Source organism: Hetaerina americana, unplaced genomic scaffold (genome assembly GCF_022747635.1).
Source record: "Hetaerina americana unplaced genomic scaffold, ioHetAmer1.1.p SCAF_11, whole genome shotgun sequence".
In the NCBI taxonomy this organism is placed as follows: domain Eukaryota; kingdom Metazoa; phylum Arthropoda; class Insecta; order Odonata; family Calopterygidae; genus Hetaerina; species Hetaerina americana.
Window position 1 is genome coordinate 5,812,739 of NW_027286181.1, and position 21,003 is coordinate 5,833,741.

The 21,003-nt window shown below is 35.1% G+C and overlaps 1 protein-coding gene across 1 annotated transcript; it reads right to left on the reverse strand.

Moving 5' to 3' along the window:
* Positions 1-876: 876 nt before the first annotated feature.
* LOC139700780 (protein takeout-like) lies at positions 877-20,019 on the reverse strand. Its single transcript, XM_071599201.1, has 6 exons — positions 19,877-20,019; positions 14,234-14,326; positions 11,295-11,442; positions 8,994-9,127; positions 2,087-2,236; positions 877-1,479 (listed from the first exon to the last, which is right to left on the reverse strand). The coding sequence occupies exons 1-6, from the start codon at positions 19,947-19,949 to the stop codon at positions 1,331-1,333; spliced, it is 747 nt and encodes a 248-aa protein (XP_071455302.1). The 5' UTR covers positions 19,950-20,019; the 3' UTR covers positions 877-1,330.
* Positions 20,020-21,003: the final 984 nt, after the last annotated feature.

Consider the following 21,003-nt stretch of genomic DNA (forward strand, 5'->3'; position numbering starts at 1 on the left):
GCAGGAACACACGCAATTGAATGCGTTTGGTAACATGATGGACTATACAGAGATTATATATATATATATATATATATATATATATATATATATATATTTATTTATTTATTTATTTATTTATATATACATATACATACACACTCCCACACACGCACATATATACACGCACTCATAAATAAAATAAACACGCCTTAAATACAGTTGCGTTTTTTTGGACTACTTATAATGAAATAAAAGAACTATATAATTTTTTAGTCACAAATTAATGCACTAATTATAATTATGTGGGTCGCGGTAGTCCAGGGGGTAGAGCTTTGGACTACTGACCGTATTTCCCAGGTTCGAGTCCCGGGCAAGACACCTGCAGCCCCACGCAAGCTTTGTGATTTTTTGGGTACCAGATCTTCCTGGGAAACCATAACTGGCACAGGGAAAGGAACCGGCCCCCCTACCCTGATGAGTGAAGTTCACACGCCGTCGGGCTTAGTACTGGGTGAACTCTACCATCACCTACCAACCGTCCTTCGGGTTGATTATTGTGTTTATGGTTTATGTTTTTTTAAGCATATTTATACATGTCAGTCATTGTGCGACACCTGACGATATTGTAACGAATTTATGCTTAGTACTAGGATGAATTTACTATTCTAACAAAGATTACATTTTGCGATGATCATGATCATGTTCAATAAGTTTAGCAAGGGACCATTGAATTTATGTATAATTTACATAGATTTTCTAATTATTCATGTTGTTTGCTAGAAAAAAGGAGCACACAATTATTAAGATATAAAGCATAAAGTTCAAAACAGTAATTTTATTATAATATTAAATAAAAATTACACATGTGAAACTTCATTGAACACCTTCCGGAAATTGTTCTTACTGGAAATCACCTTCACTCATTTTCAATTCACCTGTGTTCCGGCGACTAATACTCTTCTTGTGAACCGACGGCGCTGAGAAATCACGTCACTCGTCAGAGAAATTCAAAGGTTAAGAGAATTTTTGAACTCGAAACGCGAAAGCACTGGGCATTTCAGTCTTTTCTTTCCAATGGCCTAACTTCTGGAATATGAACCTTGCGGGGCATCAGAGGAGTAGGAGGGGTCGCCAAATACTTCCGTCTTCGTTCAAATCTCAAACTTCCTTTGAAGAAACGTGAGTCCGATCAGGAGGATAGAATGCCTAAGAGGGCGGAAGGTCGGAGAGTTCTCATGGCCGTGGTTGCTCTTGGCTACCGCCCATCATCTCGTAGTGGCCACGGCGACTCATTTCCCGCTCTGAGCGCACTCTCGGGGAGGAAGAAGAGTGCGTCTGTTTGTCCGAATCAAGGAAATAGGTCCTCTAGCGGTAGCAGGTTCATGATTCTCTGAGCCAGGCCTTGGTGAAGACGGGAGAGCGCCTCGTTAAGATCCGGCGCCAACTCGAGTATTACGTCACGGCTGTTCTCGTTCAGGAACCGGTTTGTGGTTTCCCCTGAAAAAAAACAGTGAAAACAGTGCCGGTACTATCTCCCATTCTCCCGACTTTTTTTGTACAAAAAATAGAATGAAAGAGCCTCGCTTCGCAACCGCCCTCTTGAGATTAACCTTAGGTGCGTGATTTTCGTGATAGATGACATTTCCATAGTTTATTTCCTCATTTCACTCAGTGTTCATTGACATCACTGACATTATCCAGGAAGCAGGGATGAATTGTGAAATCACTTAATACTGTGGAAATATTTCGGGGTTCGTTATTAGCTGATCAACCAATGGCATAATACCACGAATTGAGAAGATAAGTGACCGTTGGCAGTAACAGAGTGTCCAATCGAAACTATTGCTAATTTGAGAACTGCAATGAGAATTATAAGGAAGATATTTTAAACCTAAGTCTGAACTGAAAATGAAGCAACTTAATTAGCAATGTGGTCAGTGGCCTAATTGTAATTGCCTATGAGAGTTAACTGGTTTTTTTAAATTATTCCTTCTTTTCTAGTGCTTAGTTCCGGCAGAAAGAAAGAAGAAATCACCGATAAAAAATATCTCCAGACGCCAGATAATTGTTAGCTAAAAATTACATGTATTATGGTGCCACTCACCGAGAACTTTTTCTCCGTTGAACAAATTTCCCAAGTATATGCTTGCTCCATTAGGTATCATGCGGACCTTGTACTCATCAATTTCGAGATAAGTTTTTCCTCCCCTTTTCACGGGATTTCCATGGAACATCCAGTCGATTTTCGAGTCATCTTTAAATAAAATGAAAAAAAATCAAATTAAAAAGTTCTTAATAATATATACATACAAAACAATAGATGCCGGTATTCTGCTAAATGCAATTTAAAATTATATTTTCAGACTTGGAAAACAGTTATGTTCGAAGGTCTTATATGATTACTTAATTATCGTGCAGTTCTTGAGCTAGTGATATTTTAATTTTATTTGGTATTCTAACGTTTTAAGTAGATTTTGAATTAATAAAAAATGAACGCCACTATATTTTTTAACGTCACCTAGTGAGACACACCCTGAAACCACCCAAATCAATATAATTATGAAAGAAAGAAATCTCATTATAAATATTTTTATACGAGTTAGGATCGACTACGCTCATACCTACAAATCGATGTACTGATACACCAACGTTTGTTTTTTGCCTTGAGTGTACAGTCACCAATTTGTTTTTCATTCAATAAAGTGCAATAGCAAGAAACCATATATATAGATATATATATTAAATTATATATATTATATATATATATATATATATATATATATATATATATATATATATATATATATATATATATATATATATATATATATATATATATATAATTTCGTAGACGTAACACGGAAGTGCCGAATAGTGCAATACACAGTAACAAACAATATAGAAATGCAAAAAAATAGAACACTCACACGTATTTTCTTGATATTTCGACGGAAACGATCCGTCTTCCTCTGAAGATATAAGTAGATCATTACTCACGATCAAGACGGATTGTTTCCGTCGAAATATCAAGAAAATACGTGTGAGTGTTCTTTTTTTTGTGTTTCCATATTGTTTGTTACTGTGTATTGTACTATATATATATATATATATATATATATATATATATATATATATATATATATATATATATATATATATATATATATATACACTCGTATAACGATTGTACGGAAAAACTCACACGAGCGGCACAATAATGGGCTGACACAATATTACACAAATAGAATAGAATAGCAAAATTTAAAAGGACACTCACACGGATAATTGTTTGAGCTTTCGGCCCTCTCAGAGAGACTCAGACTCAGTCTCTCTTGAAGAGAGAGAGGCCTTCTTCAAGAGAGACTCAGTCTCTCTTGAAGAAGGCCTCTGAAAGGGCCGAAAGCTCAAACAATTATCCGTGTGAGTGTCCTTTTAAATGTTGCTATTCTATTCTATTTGTGTTATATTGTGCCACCTTAATATTATATATATATATATATATATATATATATATATATATATATATATATATATATATAATTATATAAATATAGTTCCAAACTGGATGAAATAGATCCTAATAGTCTTTTAGTCGCTGTAAAATGTTATATTCTTCAACGCCAGGCATGGACGCCAGGAATAATCTGCATCAAATCTTGAACGTAACTTAGTAAGGTGCGTCAATTTTCATTAAATTAATGCTGTTACCAAAAATATTTTGTCTAGTCTTTCTTCATTTATTTTACTTTCAATTACACCCCTATTAAATTTATTAGTACTTGTTCCACTTTGTGCATTTCCATAGATTTTTGATGGAATTCAATTAGATGGTATCGCAACTCATTTATTTGACGCTTGTCCCAAAAGATTTTTTATCAACGGTATCATACCGGGAACAACTATTTATTACTCTTCTCAATTATAGGTTCTTTAATACGGCATGCAAGGCGATGATGAGCTATATATTTGTTCTTCCCGTTTATTTCGAATCTTCAATTAAATCGCTATGCATATACATGTACCTCATAAATCAGTACCATCAGTTTTCCTTCATGACGAATGTTTTAGATTTCATATAATACCCATCCAAAAATGGAAAGAAACGGCACAAGAGAATGATTATTTGGGAAGATCCATAAACTTAATTTAATAAAATTGCTCAATTCATTCTTAATAATAACACGTCCAGAATTTGTCCACTAAAAACATCATGAGTCAAAAATGTTTCGTAACATGCTGCATACTGCGGTTTAAAAAATGGCAGTGTTCTAAACAGAGAGAGAAGAAGACAATCGTGTAAAATAAAAAGAACTAGACCCAAGTTAGATAGAAACATTACTTGAAATGGTTATAAAAAGGGTTTCCTTATAATCATTAATTTAGGGAATAATAGGTAATGAGAGATGGGAAAGAAGTGCTTCAAAGGAGGAGGTTCATTGGTCAGCTGGTGGGTCACGCGTGTTCTGGATCACAGATAGTTACCCTTTCACGGACTGACGTGAAAGGCCCCCCAATCGTTCTCTACTGTGAAACAGGTTCCTTTATCTCTTTTAATGACTCCTAAATAGGTCGCCTTTCGAAATGAAAATTTTTGGGATGAGGTAGGCAGCTGAATTAAAGTTTTTCCTTATGTTACCCGGGTGAGAGTTGGCGTTTATGCGTTATACGTAATACGATATATTTTCAAAAGAGTCCTTAAATATGGATAGTCACAACTGCTGCTAGGGTAGCGATATTCAACGTTGAGATAGGCTAGAAAATTTTAGATACTTTATTTCCCCGTAGGTCGCCGCTAGAGTGTGTGGCAGGGGGTGAATACATACCAGACTAATTTTGACCCGAACATGACCCTACCGTGGTGAGACAATGTTATTCTGTTCCCTTATCGTTCGGGAAAAAATGACATGATAATCTATCCGTTCTTCAATGAATCTCTCTAAATTTATTGACATGAGCTCTCCTACTGTAGTACGATGGGGGGCATTAATACATTTTCAACATCACTGCTTAAGAGACGTCCTTCAAATTTATGCAGGAGCTTCAATCTGTAATGTAACCTTCGCTCCGTGAGAGATTCCCAGCCTAGCTGCTCTAATATTTTGGAAACGAAACTAAGTTTATCATAACAACGTTTCACGAATCCAGCTCCTCTATAGAGCACGCGATCCAATTCGGCAATCAATCCAACTTCGGGGTGATCCCATATTCGTACTTGCAGCATATTCTAAATGAGACCTAACCAGGGAAATATAACATTTCTCTTAGACCTTTTCATCACATTTATCAAGTACTCTTCTAATGAATCCTAATTTTTTTCAGTTTTTCCACATATTTATCGTGTGTGTTTGGCCCAAGAGATCGTAAGTGAGGTATTGTTCGTGAAAAAAATGACATCTTAAATCTATCCGCTGTACACTTAATCTCTCTAAATTTATGGATAAGATCTCTCATACCGTAGTACAATGGGGGTAATTATACATTTTCAAAATCATTACTAAAGAGTCATCCTTCCAATTAATGCAAGAAGTTTAATCTGCAATTTAACCTTTGCTCCGCGAGTGATTCCCAGCCTAACTGCTCTAACATTAAGCTATGCATCGATTTCCCATGCTGAGGAATCTAGATTCATTTCTTAATATATATATGTATCCGTGCCACCTCATACTCAAGGTGATCAACATGCACTTAAAAACAGCAATACACTGCACACTAAGTGTTAAGAGCACCATGCGACCCCCATCAGAAGCTGCGAACTTCCCCATCAGCAGTTTTCGTTTAAAGTGTTCTTCTGCTAGCGTCAGCTTTCTTAATAGTGTTTTCCCAGTCCTTCTCCCAACGAGCATTCAACCACACCGCTAAATTACAATAAATAAGCGGTGTGTGTAGGGCAGAAGAAATAATATGTGATGTTATGATATATTGTTTGGACGATACAAGTCTATGTTTATCTGTTTAAGACTGATAGCTTCATTATCTTTTCAAATTATTGGATTGTAGCAAAGGAGGAATCCCTCACGGACATGTTATAATGTACATAAACACCTACACACACAATCTATGTGTATTTGTGTGTGTATGTATATATGTATATTTGCATATACATGTATAAATACTCACTATATATATATATATATATATATATATATATATATATATATATATTTTTTTTTTTTCAGGCCAAAGTCTGGCCTGAAGAAATCTTCAGAGGATGCCGAATGCTCAAACAATCCTTTTCCTAATAAGTTTCCCTAATGTGTGTGTGTTCCCTAATCTTATCACCACTTTCTTCCCCGCAACACACAAAATTAAACATTTAATATTTGACCTCTTCGCAATTATTAACAACACTCAGTCCACATCACTTTTAATCCCACATTGTCCTTCTGTTTCGTTTAAACGCCCGTCGAACTTGCGAGACATCTTCAAGTCCACAAAACCAACTGCCAGCACCCCCGTCTCTCCCCCGCCCCTATCCGCACCATGCAACCACCCACGCTGCAAATGCTGTCATCTTTTAAGACCCTCCCCCTCACTCAGTACCAACTCCCAACCGCTCGCCACCTGTACCTCAAAAAATATTATGTATCGCCTCTCCTGTAACTTCTGCCCTGCCTTCTACGTGGGCGAATGCACGACCGCACTTTCCCTCCGAATGAATAACCACCGACATTCCACCAAATCTCCCACCTTTCTTAATTATCCCATCCCCACTCACACTGCTTCCCACAATCAATCTTTTGACGGCTACTTCTCCGTTTCGGTGATTGAAATCCTCCCCAAATCTGCTAGTATGATAGAGGTGAGAACCCGCGAGATGGAGCATATCTGGGTGGCCCAATCATTTAAACCGACCGGGCTGAACCAAGCCCACTGAATGCATCATACGGCTGCCTACATATCCCCCCCCTTGTTCATTTCCTATTGGTCCCTTACCTTTCCTTTCCCTACCTCTCCCCCGCACATGTCCTCTCCGCTCTCCCCCGAGAACGCCATTCTGAAGACGACAGCCGAGCTGTCGAAACGTCAAATAACAAATTGTGAGTGTCCTTTCCTTGTGTCTCTATATTCTAAAAATCTACATCTGTGTTTATATATATACATATGTATATATATATATATGTTAATGCATATATATAAACATGAAACATGCATTAAATTTAGACTATGCAGATACGTAAAAGATGAAGGTAGCCGCGATGGGTTGCTACCTCGAGCAACGTACGCCTGTTGAATTTTATAGTGTACTCATAATTATGAAAAATAACCAAAAGCAAATATACCACACGATAATGCATTGAACCTTATAACGTTAAAGCATTTCCGGACAAGAAGTAATGACCGCATCCATTGATATTTTTATTTAATAATTACCAAACTTAATAGTATCAATCGATATTCTTACCAATATTTACTAGATTTGCTTCTTCTATGAAAAAAGTAACATTATAACATCCTTCATGACATTTAGAGCAAAACTTTTCAGCTCACTTCAGCTCACTCTGGAGTTTGCATCCAATTATTTAATTTAGCAATACCATCAATAACATTAAAATTCTCTGCATTACGTTTCGCACTTACCTATCTTAAGATTTATATATATATATAAATCTTAAGATCAATATATATATATATATATATGCATACACATATATATATATATACATATATATATAAATGTATATATATATATATATATATATATATATATATATATATACATACACATATATATATATACATATATATATATATATATAAATGTATATATATATATATATATATATATATATATATATATATATATATATATATATATATATATATATATATATGTGTGTGTGTGTGTGTGTATGTATATATATATATGCACATACACATGCACACACACACCCATATTACGTGCTATGTTCGTTTTATTGTAATGATTCCAGTGATTGATATAAAATATAGCATTTTAATATTAAATGTAAAGACTATACATTGCATCTCAATCTATCAGTTACGGACACAACGGCGGAATATGAAACCGTGACCTTCGGAGTGACTATGTGGCCTGCGCCTATACTAAGGGCGTCTGAGGGCTCCGGCGCGAATGCTAAACACTATATCACAAAAGCTTGGCTGCGGTGTATGCGATAGTTCAATTCGGTGATAATTCTTCCTTGTGGTCTCAGGCGGCCGATATTTTACTCTTGATACTTCTTCTACTCCTGTCAATACAATTACCTAAATAAACATGATTATGATATTTATAGAAAGGAATATTAAGTGCACACCTGGTGTAGTATTTCTCCTAGGTGCTATTCAGGAGCGAAGTCGGTCGTTATAATTTCATTTTTCCAGTGGAATCATCAAATCACGATTTCTTTTACAATTTTTATCAGAATGGAAATCTACAAAGTTCGACTTCAAGAGTATGTCAAATTAATGATACTGGCATCGATTGAAAAGACTAATTTTTATACTCGAATTCCATTTTCCTTTCATGTATATCAGGGGGATGAGCAACTTAATTGAAGTTTGGAGTGTTTTCAAGAAGTTTATAATTTACGAGCAATTATTTCTTCCAATACGACTTGATATGATAATAGTTTGCCATGAATTCATTAAAAGAAGTTCGCTTTCAGCATTTAAGGCAGAAAGAGCTTAATTGTCCCACGTAATAAAACAGAAGCGAAAGGAAGGTTACATTTTACTTGCTAGCTTTTGCGCAATAGAAATATCATTTAGAGACAAAAAATCTTTTCAACAGCATTTAAAAAAATATATCTTGTACCATTTAATGAATTTCACTTTCATTTGTCGTATAAACATTTCTATTAAATATCATTAAAATAATAAATCAGTAAACTAGTCATTAATTTATTCTATTATTATTTCCCGAAAAATATTATGACTGATAAATAAATATTAATGATAACATGTAGAGGTTAAATTAATGAACATGAATGAACTCAAATTTTTAACTATGTCAACATAACATTAAAATTAATCTTTTTCAACGCACTTACATAAAGTTATGTTGCAAATTCCCTTTCCGGAGATCGGTAGGACGAGGATCCTTCCACTTGCCTCATACGGTCCATTCATATTGAAAGTGTCCAGAGTCATGTTGATATTATAGCGTTGTTTGTCGGGGGAGACTCTGGAGAAAAGAGAAAGTCATTGTGAAGCGTTTCATTTTTCTTGTAAGGATCTTCATCATTTCCGGATTTCTACGAAATTTCATGCGTGTAAAATATGCACGATTCTTTTACGTAAGTTGGATTAGCCAAAAAAACAAATATTCAATAACGTGACAAGCTTAATAATATTACCTTATATTTTAAATACATTTTTGCATTAACGGTATAGGAATACAAATTTTTTAATACAAATCGTTGGCTTTTATCTTTTTAATAATTTCAAATTAGTGGTATATCCACTATTTAAAAGAAAAGGCGAGAAATGTCCCGAGAATAAAATTTAACGGAGTCATCGGGTAGTACGCATTGCAATGCAACAATTTCAAAGTATAAAAATCATTGACGGTTCTGGTCATAACGAATGATTTTTACTCTTTTACATCGTTTCAATGAGGTATATCTAATGGTGTCAAAAATTATTTAATTTATTCAAGCGTGATTAGGCATGAATGATATTGCATAAGTATGCAGTCCTAATTTACCAGAACAACACTGAAAACTGCTGACAAGATATTATGTTGGGCAGGAACTCAAGTATTGTTTATCGCTAGCCTTGTATGGTTCTTCAAAAATTAATTGTTGGATTGAAAAAGTGAAAAAATATTTGCTTCTCTATCTGGTTTTCCTTCGAGAGGCGTTCTTCCTGATTGATGGAGTTTTCTCTCGCCATCCAGCTCGGGTTTTCAGGCCGGAAGTTATCTGACCTAAAGATTCCAGCAGGATGGCGGGAGAGAAACTGTCATCACCCAGTGGCAACGAAACGCGGAAGAAAAACGAAAGCCAGGCAGCTTCATAACTGACGACCTGGGAGCGTGGGAACCGTATGAATCCTAAGCCATTGAAGTCTAAATCTTATTATTTAACTAAAATAGTTGACCTTCAACAGGCCTAAATGATATTATCTTATAAGCTATGCCCTGCCCAGCTCTTGTTCCATGCAGCCGTACGGCTCTTTGCGTCTAAAATCAATTTGTCATATAAATTTTCGTCCATAACTTCCTCCCTTCTCTTCAGCAATCAAGAGAAGCATTACTTCTGTCACATAGCTCCCTCTTCATTATTATATATGCGGGAAATGTGTTCGCAAATCGCCTTTCACACCCCATTTTTTTATTCAATTGTGGAGCTTAAAAGAAAAAGACAAATATTAAGCTTTAACATATAAAGATCAAAGTTTGATTTTTTTCTATCGGGGAAAATTAAATCTATTCTTAAATTTTCTCTGTCAATTGAATAATTTTTCAGCAATGATTTCAAAACAGTTTTTTGATTGTTACGTTGTCTTCAAATGACTTCGTATTTTTTTCAACTTATATGTATTTATTTTACAATCCCGTTTCAACAAAAAGTTCAAAATGATGACTTATGCTTGGTTGGAACCTAGCTTTGTGGTAAAGAGATATTGGCGGATGTAGATATGAAACCATTTATACTCAATGTTCTTAATTTCTGCCAAGTGACGTCAATATCTCATTAAGAGGCAATAAAAATTAGGGAATTATATAATAAGTGTTCCAAATCTTGAATGTCTTATTTCCGTTAACTTACCTGATTAAAGAATACAACATAGGACTTCTACAAATTATCGTTTCTCATAACTTAAATATGAGCTGTGACCTTTAGGTTTAGTTTTACCTAACTGACTGGGAAAACCAGTTTGGTGAGGTAAGGCAAAAGTGATGCCAATAATATGAATCGAAAGGAATGGCTACTACTGGTGATGAGGTAAATTTTATATATTCTGAAATTATGTTTCTATGCTCTGATAATCTATAATAATAATCTTTATCATTGAAACCTTCCATTGAAATTTCTCCTGTAATTACATTTTTTATCGCTAAAATAAGTCAAAATATATTCCTATATTCTCTTTAAATTTCGAAAATATTTATGATGTATCCCCTATAGCCATGCGCTGATTAGTGGAAGTTTCTTTTCTGGGGGATTATTACAGCGTGAGTTCGTCTGGACAGAAGTAGAAAATCAATTCCCCATGTATGCTTTTAGTGATTAAAAAGTGCCTAGCCGACAATTTGTCATTAAATTGGGACACAAAGGAGGGGAGGATTTTTCTATCGTAATGTGCAAGTATTAGCCAGAGGACACTCTTTACTCATATTCACTTACTCGGCGGATAGCACTTTCACCGTGCTAATTCCGTTGTGTGTACAGTTGATGAACTTCAAGTTCAATCCAACCGGTCCGTCTACCGTTGATATCCCCATTTCCGGCACGAACATGGGGTCAATAGGCACAATACCCAGGGATCTGTCACCTGGAAGAAAAAGTCAGCGGTGAAAAAATATGCTTGTACATCAGTATTGACGCAGACCGCCTCACACAATTTATTTACATTGCATGGCGTCGGATGCTTTGGTTGTTCAGGTGCCCTTCCAAACATATAGGTCATATGAGAATATTTAATGCAAAGAGAATGCTTTGTGAGAAGGTTTAAGCTGAGAAAAATACCAAGTCTATTCTTGTCCTAATACATGACTATTTTTTACCATCTCAAACAATTAAGTAGATCGTAATAAAAAAATTATGAGATATATTTTGAGGTTTCCCAAAATATTTATCTTGGATATTTCTTCCTTGCAAGATATGTTCGCCAACCCAATTAATGTTAGACGAAGAGGAATTTTATGTGTGTGAAACAATTTAACTGATACTAATTAAACACATTATTTTGAATTAAAACCTAATATCAACCAATGTCAACTTTTCTAAGAAGATGAATTAAGACTTTGATTTTTATATATCAGGAAATAATGAATTAATAGTATTTTTTGTGTCTTGCTATGAAGTAACAAGCCATTTAATAGCTACCAAAAGTAATAAATATCAATTATTTGTTTTATTACACTGCAATTGATAGTTTCATATTGTTTATGCTAATTAGCGGCATGCGAATGTTAACATGCCTCATCATCCAACGGAACACCGCCTGGAACATTCAGACATGGGTGTTTGCTGACATGACACACGTCGCCTCTCTTAATGCAGTGTTATGTTTCATATCGACCACCGCAATGCTTTTCCGGTCGAGGTTAAAACGTAAACAAGGCTTCAACCCCTACCGACATCTTCTTTGAGGTCGATCTAAAATTTTGATATTGCTTTATATCACCTATTTGTGCTGGAAAGGAACTTTTGTTTGAAAAAATACATGTATAAATGGAAGAAGTTCAATGAAATGTAAATCGTAGTTAAAGCTGTAATGATTATTAAATATTCTCCAAGATTGGCTAATTTCAACGACACTTATCGTGTTCGCAGAAAGATTAATTGTACAGCAGGTAGATTTAAGATGCCATTTTTTCCACAAACGATAAGGGCTCACAATAACATTGTCCGACCACGGTATGGTCATATTCGGGTAAAAATTAGTCTGGTGCGTTTTTAACCCCTGCTATACATCCTAGCGGTGGCTTGCAGAGTTCTAAAATATCTATCTATTTCTAAAAAAATTATCTGTCATATCAGGTTCGTATCCATTTACTATGGCTGTGTTTTTGTGTGTTTCCATTCTTTGTCGCTCTGTTTTGTGAGAGTGTCAGTGACCCTACGCTTTATTTGACAATTGGAAGCTGCCATGCTTTTTTTGATAAGAGTGGTGCGATTCAGCTTTGGTGTGGTTTCCTGTTTTCGTTTATTCCCTTAAATATCAAATTCAACTGTCCCGGTGTTTCTTACCATCATCGTATCAAGAAATGCCAGGGCGTCATTTATGACGCTCTACAAAAAATTTACCCGTGAAGGAGAACAAGATAATATCAATTTCGGGAACCCAAATACCCAAAAAAACTTACTAGCTAATCATAAAGACAAAACGCCCTCATTAAGAGAGTCGACGAGGTGAGGAGCAGCCCTAGTCAACATCGTCTTTTGGAGAGACAAAACGCAATGCCAATACAAGGTACAAGGGAAACTTGACACACTAAAAAAACGGTCGTTTTGAATCATCGACCATCGCAAAAGGCATTCACTTAATTTCCCACCCCATTACACATAAAGGTGTATCCCTAATTAGGCACACCCACTTGACCACGGCCAGCACTTTGCTACTGTTGTATTCCCCGGTGTGGGATTCTCACTACCGTTGATGGTCGCCTAGTGGATCGAAATATCGGTAAATAGTTGTTAAAAATCAATATTAGCTATAGGATTGGCACCTTGCAAACCCACAGCCAACAGTTAACACCTTCGTTTCTCTCTACTTCGGAATCAATTAATAAAATATACAGTAAATGTGAATTCAAATCCACACAAATGAACACAACGTCTAGTACCTATGTACTGCCATTATCGATTAGAGAATTATTATTAGAGAATTCCATAATTATTATTTAAGCAAAAATAATGTAGGGATAGAGGTTATAACTAAGGATTCTCTTAGTGAAATGTGATAAAATTTAATAAATATTTTTTTTGGTGTATTTTGCAATAAAAATGTCTTGCAAGTATTTAATGTGCCTTCTAGGAGTTACACTTCCTTTATATTACGCTAAATCGCTTGTCTCACGCCTGGAGTCGTCCTCCACAGTCTTCTAAAGTTGCTTATAATAATATGGAAATCTCAAATTGCAGACGAATTAGGAGATAATTAGCATTGGATTTGTATACATTTGTCGATATCCTGCATGGTTTTTTTATTTAATACACCCAAATTTTTAACAAGTCCATTGGACGATTTAAAAATACCTATCTTTTATTGAATATTATTGCATGAAAGTACTTCCAATCGTGTGATTAACACTTTTCAAGTGCATGATCAAACTAATATTTTTGTAGAGGTGACATGATTGGGACTGTGTACGCGTGGTTGGTGACCCAACACACCCTTGCGGCGGCTTGCGGGGAATTGTGCATACATATGTACATGTAGATGAATGAGAATTATGTAAAACAGAGATATTCCTGGCTCTGGGCCAAGAGTTGCGATCTTAAATATACCAGGTATCAAATAAAAATGATGAAAAAAATACAAAAAAATAAGATGCTTCAAATGCCTCTTTGTTCTGAAGACAACAGTTATTCTCACTATGGTTCATGGTGCAACTCACCGTCCTTCAAAACGCGGAATGCTGATTCAATGGCCCCTCTGAAACACTCGTTGTAATTCTGGTAACTTGAACTGCATATGTTGAGTTTCTTGACTGTAAAAAGAAAAACATACTTTCATTCAAGCTAATGGTGGTTTCCTTTGTAAAAATATGTGATTTGCTTGCCATTTTAATTCTGATTCATAAAACATGCTAAATATACTTTTTAAGTGAAATAAAAACCTGCGATGACTCTATTCATATAAGTTGTTATCCGCCTTATTTGTGTTATTACTAATGGTATTGATATGCAGTGATATTTTTTCGGGTTTAATTTAATTCGCAGCTGAGGTGAATCGCATAAGCGACTCACTTCAGCTCTGAATGCGTGAGAATTTATAATCAATTTAATCATCCAGTAGATATAGGCATAAATGCGCCATCCAAATTTATATTATATATATTTAGATATATATATATATATACATATATATATATATATATATATCATCACCTACTAGACCGATCTTCGGGTTGATTATTGTTTATGGTGTATATATGTATATATATATATATATATATATATATATATATATATATATATATATATATATATATAAACACAATAATTAACAGAAGATCGGTCTAGTAGGTGATGGTAGAGTTCACCCAGTACTAAGCCCTATACGGCGAGTGAAATTCACACATCAGGGTAGTTCCTTTCCCTGTGCCTGTCATGGTTTCCCAGGAAGACCTGGTACCCGAAAAATCACTTTGACTTGGGTGGAGCTGCAGGTGCCCAGAAGGTCTTGCCCAGGAATCGAACCCGGGACCCTCCGGTCAGCAGTTCAACGCTCTACCCACTGGACTACCGCGACCCACATATGCATAAATAAATAAATAAATAAATAAATAAATAAATAAATAAATAAATAAATATATATATATATATATATATATATATATATATATATATATATATCCTAGGGTAGGCTGAAAACTAATGCACACATGCTTGTAGGCTACAAACAAAGTGACCCTCAGAAGCACTACTGGGGACATGTGGAAGTAACATTCTCCTTCAACATACGAGGCCTGTTCAAAATGTATCACGAATTTTGAATTTTCGCGGGTTACTTATATTTGGTTTTCGATTTTTTTTTGGTGGTGCTTTTGTCACTCTCTTATGCCGAAGAGTTCGGCCATTTTGAATGTTCAGTTAAATGTTGACAGCTGTTTTACTTGGACGTACTTTGGGCTGTCCTCGATTTTAGCCTGTTCCAAAATATGGATCAAAGAATCCGTCTAAAATTTTGTGTGAAAAACGAAATTAAGTGCGCGGGCGTATTCCAAATGTTGACTGTGGCATATGAAGAAGCTAACATTGACCAAAGCAGCGTTTATCGGTAGGCCAAAATGTTCTCAAAGGACCGAGAAGCTGTGAACGACGAAGAGCATGCTGGGCGCCCGAGCACGTCAACAACAGACGAAAAAGTACATAATTACGACATGTAAACCTAAGCTCAATCAACCCAATAGAAGCTGCAGCACGAGCCAAGATCAAAAAAAGCGCGCCAAGTTTGGTCGAATGCGTAAGTTTTGCTTACTGTTTTCTTCAATTATAGGGGTATGGTGCATCATGAGTTCCTGGCACTGGGTAGAACGGTAAATAAGGAATATGACCTGCAAGTTATGCGCAATTTGCGCGAAGCAATCTGCCACAAACGCCCGGATTTGTAGTAAAACAAAAATTAGCTTTTGCACCATGAATACGCCCCTGCTCACGAATCGTTACTTGTGCCATCGTTACTTTTTGGCCAAAAACGACGCACTATTGATGCCGCAGCCACCGTATTCCCCAGATCTGGCCCTCAGTGACTTTTTCTTGTTCCCGAAACTGAAGAGGCCCGTGAAAGGACGACGGTACGCTACGATTGACGAGATAAAGACTGCACCAAAGGAGGAGCTGAACAAGATCACAAAAAATGAATTTTTGAAGTGCTCCGAGGTTTGGAAAAAACGTTGGTCGGTGTATAATATCTAATGGGGATAACTTTGAGGGGAACCTCATAGATATCCTTGAATAAATAAATAATTTTTGAAAAAACTAAAAAGTCGCCATACTTTTTGAACAGACCTCATATATATGTGTGTGTCTATATATATATATATATATATATATATATATATATATATATATATATATATATATATATATATATATATATATATATATACGTTATATATACATATATATATAGATATATATACACACACACGTTATACATACATACATATATATATGTATATGTATATATATATACGTTATATATACATATATATATATATAGATATATATACACACACACGTTATACATACATACATATATATATATATATATATATATATATATATATGTATATGTATATATATATATACGTTATATATATACATATATATATATATATATATATATATATATACACACACATACATATGTGTGTGTGTGTGTGTGTGTTTGTGTGAAAATATATATGTTTTTATGTTTATGTTGTTACGATGCATTGGCAGAAGATAAATAAATTAATCCGGTATTTATGCTAACTTTTTACGCTCCTTTAGATTTTCAGTGCACGTGCTACTAAATATGGCCGTTTAAATCTTGATAATAAATTATCTTAGAAAAGTGTTATCTGGAAATTTTAAAATTATGAACCTCTCCCGTTTCAGAAGAGTTCTAAGAATATTTTATTTATTCAGGCTTCTGAATTATTGGGTGAGCAAACACTGAATTTTGGGGATTTGATAAAATTATATTGCAAATTTTTAGTCAGTCCGTCACTTATCGAATTCTAAACAAGTATAGAATGCGGGCTGCATAGTGTTGGCGTAATAAATCTATAATCAATGATTTTTTTAGAGTCAGACATAATCATGACCTGAAAGTGTCAATGAAATTGTTTCCGTATTTTGTTATGGTGATTTCACAGTGGACTGCTTATGGGAAAGTGATATGAACTGCATAAGTTTCCGCAGTGAAATAATATATTTTGATTTTCAGACGTTTATTTACAAAGTTTAAAGAATGAATTTACTTTAAGCACGGAATTCAGAAATTAAAATAGTGCGACCTTCCGCTGAATAGCTACTTTCATAAAAAATTTAACTCTTCCCCAAACAATTCCAATAGTTCTTTGCTTTGTAGGAGAAAAATCCATTTGATTTTAATCTTCATTTAGCGCTCAGGCTATTTTTAATGATTCCAGTCAAGGCTATCTATCGATTTAATGCAGGTTTCAACGGTTCCAAACGACTACTATTCCAAGGATTCCGAGAAATAACTAATTCTTCGCTCTACATTGTATTTCTTTTTGCTTATAATCCTAACTTCTTCCTGCTTTCATGCCACCTGAAAAGCTTAGAAGCATACTCTTTCTTCCTCCACCCGATTTCCCAGCGTTCTCTTTCTTGTCATGACCTTCGACATATAACTGCACTCCAACATTTTATCTGCCCTTATTTTTTTATTTTTTAAATATTCACCTGCTAATTCCTCTGCCCCTCTACAGAAGTAAAAATCTTTGATGAAACCAAACTGAAAATTGGAATCACAACGAGACCGATTTATTAAATGATGTATTTATCTTCCTCGTGATGAAAATTTATTGATTCACTTTGAGGCGTCAAACAATGGCAGCATATTTTATTTAAAGATGATAGTCTTTTCAATGATATCTTAAAATAATTTAATGCGACCAAAACTTTACCCATTTTAGTATTATTTTTATCCTCGATTGTTAAAAGCGAAGACTTATTCTCGGTTCATTGAATCAAATTGGCCGAAAATAATATGATACACGAGAATGGCAGAAAAAATAGAATGGGGAGAATAATGTGCGAATAGAAGTATTAGAGTTTACGAAGATATCTGGAATCAGCATCGCATCAACCCTTCTCTATTGAATTTTTCTTTGAACCATTCCCTCAGTAGTGATCTACTACGTAAAAAAATAATTTCACGGGAATTACCTATGATAGCATGAAATATGGCCACAGAGGCTGAATGCGGAGTGGTTAATGCACTGCTTTGTGAAAGAGCATCTTGAAAAGTGTCATTTGTCACTATTAGGATTCGAACTCTAATTTACCATTTTATGCCAAAGGATGGCATTTGTTGAGTCAATTGCATCAAAATCGGATCGAAGCATGAGCAAGACTAACGAAATTTAATTAAAATTAAATGTATTGCTGAGAAACTTGTTTAACTCTTTTTGCGAATTGACCCCATCATTTATATTGAAGGATATTAGAAGAGTGGTGAAATGGATATATTTATTTAATACTTCCATCTAGTTATTTTCGAAATTCTGGGTAGAAAATGTTTGAAATATTATTTCAAATGAAGGAGTTAATCTTTACTGAGAATGAAGTATAATTAAGTCCCCTCAACCTGAATATACGTTACTAAGAATAGCCTGTATTATGCTCTCGTGAGTTATATATCAAAGTGCCACATAGAAGTGTCACGCGTAGCTCACAAAACCGTACTGAAGGTGTACATTACATTAAAGGCAAGGGAAAAAGAGAGTTTCAAGGAAAATAGCAATAGTTAATAATAACAAGGTTATATTGCCTCATGCTGGAAAACTGTTTATGGGGCAATTCTACCACCGGTGCTGCCTACAGTCTATTCGATGATTAGCCTAGTCCATTTATCCGAATTACAGATGTTGATAGACCTACTTCATGCAAATGACCCTGAACCACTTCAAAATGTTACGCAGGTAATTATTTCGAAAAAGTAGTTTAGATGCATACGACAGCCATTTTATAATTAACTAGACCCTTTATGAAAGTAGCTTTCTCCATAAAAATGATTTTTTTGGTTCTAAATAAAAAACTCGGTATCGAAGAAATCGGCACCCCATTCGAAATTTTCCTTATTGCTACTCTAGATATATGTATGTTATATATATATATATATATTATATATATATATATATATATATATATATATATATGATTAAAGTTATATATATTAATAAATTAAATTAATATCTTTAATAAATTGATAAAAAATTCAAAATTTTATATACATATACATATACACACACACACACACACACACACACACACACACACACACACATATATATATATATATATATATATATATATAGTGAAATTTAAAAAATGTTTTCCTTTCCGCTCAGCTTATTTTAATAGTACATGCTAAAATATTTCAACGTAACTTAATATCTTTCAATGAAAAATTGCAATAAATGAAATTACTTTGAAAATATGGACATGGGTCAGGCCCTGAATTCCTTCCTCTTTCCTTTTGGTGTGCGAAATGTAACTTTGGCATGTTTTAATTTCTTTTAAACTAGTGGGATCATAAGACGGGGGAAGGATGAATAAGGGTGCAAAGGGCGTCAAAGGGTAAGAGAAAGCCGGTCCTGCCAACCCCTAATTCAAAGAACCTCGGCCACGGCAGCCTAGCAATCCCGTAAGAGAATATCGCTAAGACATCAAATAACCACTCCAAATCCTTTTTAAAAGTCGGTGTGTGAATTTGAAATACGTCAACTACAGCACTAACTCACAGAAATTCAGCCGTTGACTGCCGGGAATTCGATCGTGGGCGGCCAAATAAGACTTACCCAAGGATTTCTCGACGGCTCCTTCCGTCGAGAATAAGAGCACGGAGAAGACTAAAATTACAGCAAATTCCATTTCGATCCTCGTCTGTTTCCTCTTGAGTTTCCCGCGAGACTACTGGAATTGCAACGGTAACTCAAGTCGATGTGACTCCCTTCCTCGGTCGCAGACGGCGGATTGAAGCAGGGTCGTCCCGGAGAAGGCCTTTTTAATGCAGATCTCCTTGGGCGGGGCGCCGCCCCAACCCCTTAAATTCTCCACCTTTCCGTTCCCTTCCTCCCCCTCCCCCCCGCCTCCTCCCACTCATACACCGTCACCTCCTCCCTCGATCGGCGCCCAAGTGACCATCCCCTGCCCGTTGACCTCCCTCCTATCGCCCCTCCCGCTGAACGTGATTACGACCTCACCCTCATCACCTTTCGACCTTCCCGTCAATGGGATAAGTGTGGAACGGAATGAGCAATGTTAATGGTGGGCTTTCCGGCTTACATTTCCGGAAATGGAAAAAAAATTCATATCTAAAATGTAAAAAATGAATATAGTTTTCCATGAGAATAAGCATAGCTACCTGTATATCGTTATCCGTGATTTGATCCTAAAGCTACTGACTGAATACGCGAGTTTATGGGCGAATGTTGATTTTTTCCAAATAATTAAAAGTTCGAAAATGTGCAAAATATGAACGTACTGCAATAATAATTTGTCAGTTCAAATGTTTTAAAACGAACTCCGTTTATAACTTTTGTTTATCAGAGCTAATTTTTTCACATTTTTTATCTTTCAAGTTCTCTTTACATTATGAAATATTGCTGTCTTTTTTATCTTTTTTTTCCAATTTAAATCTTTAAAGTACTCTGTTAACTTAAATATATAAAATTTAATTTTCATTATAGTTTACACCAAATAGGATTATTTTACACATACTGTTTTGAAAGCCCAATTATGAGTTTATTGAACCGGAATTGGGCACGTGGAAATGTCCCAGTTTATAAATTTATTGATAACATGCAAACTATTTCTAAGGGCTTAACTCTAGTGAAATGAAATATTTTCACGACAAAGTCTCCTGATTCCTTTAAATTTATCCGTTTATGGTCACGATGGAACATTTCTTTTAAGTTTTATTAAG

What these genes read in the sequence shown, in the direction of transcription:
- LOC139700780 (XM_071599201.1), bottom strand. Translation starts at nt 19,949, where the DNA reads ATGGAATTTGCTGTAATTTTAGTCTTCTCCGTGCTCTTATTCTCGACG. An exon ending in AGCCGTCGAGAAATCCTTGG is followed by an intron (nt 14,327 to 19,876) that starts GTAAGTCTTATT and finishes TTCTTTTTACAG; the next exon opens with TCAAGAAACTCAACATATGC. An exon ending in CAACGGAGAAAAAGTTCTCG is followed by an intron (nt 1,480 to 2,086) that starts GTGAGTGGCACC and finishes GTTTTTTTTCAG; the next exon opens with GGGAAACCACAAACCGGTTC.